Genomic DNA, 5,248 nt, shown 5'->3' with positions numbered 1-5,248 from the left:
CTTTGGGATAAATAGAGCACAGTTCTGTCAAATGGTAGGTGACGTGTTCTTGCTGGGGATTTGATCTCTGGTTTGGTCACAGGGGGTTCTGGTAAAGCTCTCACATTTTGACGTTGCCTTTGTTGGACCAAAAGACACCCTAGGAGAAGTTGAGTTTACAGAAGATAGTGTTTGTCATCCTCTTATTCCAAGAAAAATAGAGAAAACAGTTGTTTTGAAGAATGGTTAGGGTGAGATACTGATTGGAAGGAGAATGGGTTACCCAGAATGTATAAAAAAGAGGTTTTTTGTTACTGCTTTTCATACCTGGAAAGAATTCTCTGTCAGTATTGACAGGATACTGGAAATTAATATTCACAGAAAGCAAATATGAGGAAAGTGAATGGGTTAGCATGTTTTTAGAAGCTTTTTAAGGGATTCTTATTCAACCATTTTTGCTTTGAAGGTTTTCTGAGCAGCATGAGTTCAAAAAGCCAAATGATGACCGTGCTCTTCATCTGATGACCAAGTGTGCCCAGACAGTGATGCAAGAATTGGAGGATATTGCTATTGCTTATGGACAGAGTGATGAATATAGTTTTGTTTTCAAAAAGAAGAGTAGATGGTTTAAAAGAAGAGCAAGGTAACAGCTGCTTTGATACTGAAGTGAACTTGGTTTTAACATCTCTCTCTAAACATGTAATTCTTCTTTAGATTTGCCTTTATCTACACGCAGAGGTTAGGAGTAGGGCTGTGTTTTAAACAAACATTAGAAACAAACATTGTTAGAACAAACGTTCTTTTAACAAAATGTTTCCTTTTCCAAACTCTTTCACTTGATTCTCAGTACTTCCTGTTCTTCAGAAGAATCTATGCCATAGCTGATATGTTAGGCCATTGTTTAAGAAATGCTGCTATCCACCAGAATTATCGCTACTGATACCTCAGATAATCACAGATATATAATCATATTGATGTGTGTGTTTCTTTTTTCCTTTTGCTTTGTGTTTGCAAGTAAGTTCATCACTCATGTGGTCTCCCAGTTTGCCTCAAGTTACGTTTTCTATTGGAAGGATTACTTTAAGGACCAGCAACTTCTGTACCCACCAGGATTTGATGGACGAATTGTCTTGTATCCCAGCAACCAAAATTTAAAGGACTACCTCAGCTGGAGACAAGCAGATTGTAAGCCTTTCTAGAAAACGGAGATTTGTACAGTTGAGTTCTCTTCCTTGCTGAATAGAAATGCCTTTATTGCCAGTGTATTTGTACATACAGGTATCAGTGAAAGAACAGCAGGTAGGATGGTTAGAATATTAGAATTGTTTTGCGCTTTGTATGGGTGTAGAAATACTGGCTGAAATTCTGAGTCTTCCGCCTACAACTGTATTTGTTGCATGCTGGGAGTGAGTTCAGCCCAGGAAATATTAGAATTATTAATAGAATTCATTTATTATTTTTTATGTTCTGGGTTTGTTTAGCCAAGGTAATCTTCTTTAATGAAGAGATGTGAATGTTCAAATTCATACCATGTAGCAAAATTGTAGCAATCAAAAGTGCTGTTTATTCCATGCTAGAATAGACCATTGGATTTAATTTCTAGACTTTCGTAAGTACCTAGTCCCCGTTGCTCAAATATGTTACACATAAATACCCCTCACCCTCTGCTCTCCCTTTTCAGAATTTTATAATGAAATCTATCTTCTTGTCATTCTTACAATATGCAGTACCTTAAAATGAATCAGAAAGATTGTATCTTCTCTAGCAACTGATATTATTAATTCCCCTTTATTCTTAGCTTTTTCTTGGATATGACTCTGGAAATAAAGTTGTTTTTTCTGAGCAGTCATTCAGGTTTGGTAAATACTCTTTCTCTCACTCTTTTCTCTTTTTCTGTAGGCCATGTTAATAATCTTTATAATACAGTGTTTTGGATGCTTGTACAGCGAAGTGGTTTGACACCAGTGCAAGCACAGGATAGACTCCAGGTAAGAGTCTCTTGAGGTCTTTTGATTTTTTTTTTTTTCCTAGCTACAAAGAAAATCATAAAATTTGCTAAGCTGTGTCTTACCTAGCAGCCCTGGCTGGCTTGTCCGTTCTTACTGTAATAATTTTGCAGTGTAGATTCAACAACTTATTGAATTGTACAGATGTTAATATGATTAGCAAATAATGTATTTTTGGTCAAATATTAGCAGGATTTTGATTTCTTAATTGGCAAGTTCAGAAATCTTAAAAATGTCCAATAAACATCCAGTATCTGTAAGAACAAAGTACAATGGCAGGATTCAGCTACTGTTGATTCCCAGTCCCTTCTGTAGTATTTTGTCTCATTGTGCAGACTTCAGCAGATTATTTCTGTTTTCTCCTGGAGTCTGTTGACTTTCTTCTATTTGTCTTGAAAATGTAATAAAAACCTCTCTGTTTTAATATCCTCATTTGGCCGTTGGAAATAATTCCTCTGTTGGGAGAGGTAATTAAACCTTGTAATTTAAAGGTGAAAAACCTGTATAAATGTCAATCTTACTTCCAGTATTCATCCATCTTCTGCCGTAGAGATTCAGTTTGTTTGTTTGTTTTCTATAAGAGTACTTTTTCTTTTCATTTCCTCTCAGGGAACTTTGGCTGGAGATAAGAATGAAATCTTATTTTCTGAATTCAACATCAACTACAACAATGAACCTTTGATGTATAGAAAAGGAACTGTCTTAATATGGCAGAAGGTAAAAAACTGTATTACCACTTCCTTCATGCTCACGTTTTAAATAGCTACACTATGGCAGACAAGCTACACTGTAAGATCACCAGATGTATCCCAAATGTATGTCTATGGATACATATATTTTAAAACTAACCATATTTGCCATATAATGATGTGTAAGATGACTAATTGTTTTGGAAGTGTTTTTGAAATATCTTTATCTATGAGCATAGCACAAAGACTAGTCTCTGAAATCTGGCTTAGGTACAAATTATGACTGTTGAGATAAAATCTGTATCAGCAGATGACAATGTATATGTAGAATTTCACAAGACTAATGTATTTGCTAGATAAATCTCCCTTGTTTAATGAATCATACAGTTGGTTTCTTAGTGCTACCAGCTTTGAAAATTGAAGAAGTATGCTGCTTCCTGAAAAATTACATTTTAATGCCTGTTGTCCGTTTGATATGGTAATCATTGGGGCCTGTGCCAGGCCCTTCACAGGATTAGATCTCAAGTATTTCCACTGCAAAAGTATTACGAACTTTCGTTCATTAAGGTAGCTCAGCTCATAGTTTGCGTAGTCCTTTTCTTCTGTAAAGGAGCACAGTAAGAAGTGCAGCTGTTAATGGGGAATTCCTGTTGAGGATAACTTGGAAATTTTCATCATTCTCGGATTACATCATTGATGCAGAATTAATTTAAGAAATTCCTGTCCTGTGTTTTGCATGAGATAACACCCCAGAAAATCATAAATGTTTATGGCCTCAGTGTCCTTCTGTAGTAGATCTTAATTAGAAATATGTATGTTTCATGTGATCAGGACCTGGTCAGTCTATGCTGAGAGTTCTTCATAACTTGTTCAGCCTTTCAACTTCTATATGTAAAAAACTGCTAATCCTTTTTTTTTTTTTTTTTTTTATTTAATTTAATTTTGGCCAGTGACTTTTAAGCAGTTCCAAATGAAATAATAGAATGGATAGAGGTTCCCACCTGGAAATATATTCCACTTGTTCCTTATACATACTTTTTTTTCTTGGTAATTGTAGACATTTGCAAAGTTTCCCATTTTTTTTATATCGCTCCAAATTAAGTATTGTACTTTACTCAAGAATACTTGCAATCAGTTATGTGAATTTGCAGGTAATTTCTTCAAGCTGTGTGATGATGGCATGCAGTTTCAACTGCTCATGTGTTAGTCTTTGAATTGAGAATAGACTCTCTTTCAAAAGATTCAGTGTTCAAATTCTGTAGTATGCTATAGGGTTGATAGTTGCTTTTGTTGTAGCTTTGTTGTCCATTTGTGAATCCCCTCTGGAGTCTTATATGTCTGCTAATGTGTCAACTGTATTTTCAGATTAATGAAGTCATGACTAAGAAAATAAAACTGCCAAAGGAAACGGAAGAAAAGGAAGTTGAAGTGACCCGGACTAGGACTAAAGTTGTTCCCTTGCACTGTGACATCATTGGGGACCAGTTCTGGGAGGAATACCCTGAGATTCTGGCTGAGGATAGTTGATATCGCTGATGAGTATAACTGGTAGTTTATGTTTTGCTCTGCCTGGGTTGTTGGCAAGTGAGGAGTATGAAAGGTGGCTGGCAGAGTTTAACCTGAAACCCTCTTCAACGACGACATTGGTTTTAGCACCGTTGTTGCCTGAAAAAAAGACACTAGTATATTGTCTGACATACAAGGATACACCCATATGGAAAGCCTAAAATCATACTATATTTTGAATGTTAAGAACTCATCATAAATTAAGACTGCTCCTTGTACATGCATATTTGTAGAAAAAAGTGTATAGAAATTTCATGCATTTCTGTAGCATTTAAACCCTGAGGTATTTTACTGAACTGCCAAACTATAAAAAAAGCTTGCATATTTGAGCAGTTAAAAGCAGAGGAGAGAATAATCATTTTGATATTTGTTTCAACTGAGACAGACCAGAATACTTCAATTGGCATTTAGTATTAAATTTCAAGGCCAGTGTGTTTAGTCAGATTAGTGACAAACTGTTCAACTGGCTAATGTCTCTGATTCTTACGGAAAGGAAATGAAGTAGCCCAGCAGTTTCCTATGACTGATTTTAAAAGCTTTTGTCAAATGTACAGGATTTTTATACTTTTTAAAAATTTAAAAAAAAAAAAAAATTCCCTGCTGTGTTTATTACTCGGCCTTTCTCATTCCTGGGACTTTTACTAATAATTGGTGAAAGTTCCAAACAGTGAAGTTAATAATAAAGATACTGTACAGACTTGAATTCTCTTAGGACATGGGTAGACATTGTGCTCTCATCTTCCATGGCCTGGGAAGTCATCTATCTCCTACTGTGCAGTTGAGTGAAAGGTATCAACACAGGAGGAACGTTCCTGGTGCCTGCAAAGAGGGTGCTAACAAGAACTTGCATTGCTGTTCTCTGATTTTCCTGGGGATGACACAGATGTAGCAGTCCTGGCAATACATGTTAGTTAGAGGGAAGGGGGTAGCGTGTGTTGCCTGGTCTATGCACTGTTTTGTTCTGGTTTAACTATCAGTTAAGACCCTTTGTCAAAACAGTTAAATCAT

General features: G+C 35.9%; 1 protein-coding gene across 1 annotated transcript; it reads left to right on the top strand.

Annotated features, from left to right (window-relative positions):
- The first annotated feature begins 369 nt into the window (after positions 1-369).
- Positions 370-4,201, top strand: THG1L (tRNA-histidine guanylyltransferase 1-like (S. cerevisiae)). The gene is made up of 6 exons (XM_009580224.1): positions 370-386; positions 446-622; positions 995-1,164; positions 1,879-1,967; positions 2,595-2,702; positions 4,040-4,201. Exons 1-6 carry the CDS (start codon positions 370-372, stop codon positions 4,199-4,201), a joined length of 723 nt encoding a protein of 240 aa, XP_009578519.1.
- Positions 4,202-5,248: the final 1,047 nt, after the last annotated feature.

This window comes from Fulmarus glacialis, unplaced genomic scaffold (genome assembly GCF_000690835.1).
Source record: "Fulmarus glacialis isolate BGI_N327 unplaced genomic scaffold, ASM69083v1 scaffold21206, whole genome shotgun sequence".
NCBI lineage: Eukaryota > Metazoa > Chordata > Aves > Procellariiformes > Procellariidae > Fulmarus > Fulmarus glacialis.
This window is presented reverse-complemented; position numbering and strand designations above follow the sequence as displayed.

Bases quoted from the DNA above. Each gene is read 5' to 3' on its own strand.
- THG1L (XM_009580224.1), top strand. The intron at 623-994 runs GTAACAGCTGCT...TGTGTTTGCAAG, and splicing joins TGGTTTAAAAGAAGAGCAAG to TAAGTTCATCACTCATGTGG. The intron at 1,165-1,878 runs GTAAGCCTTTCT...CTTTTTCTGTAG, and splicing joins CAGCTGGAGACAAGCAGATT to GCCATGTTAATAATCTTTAT.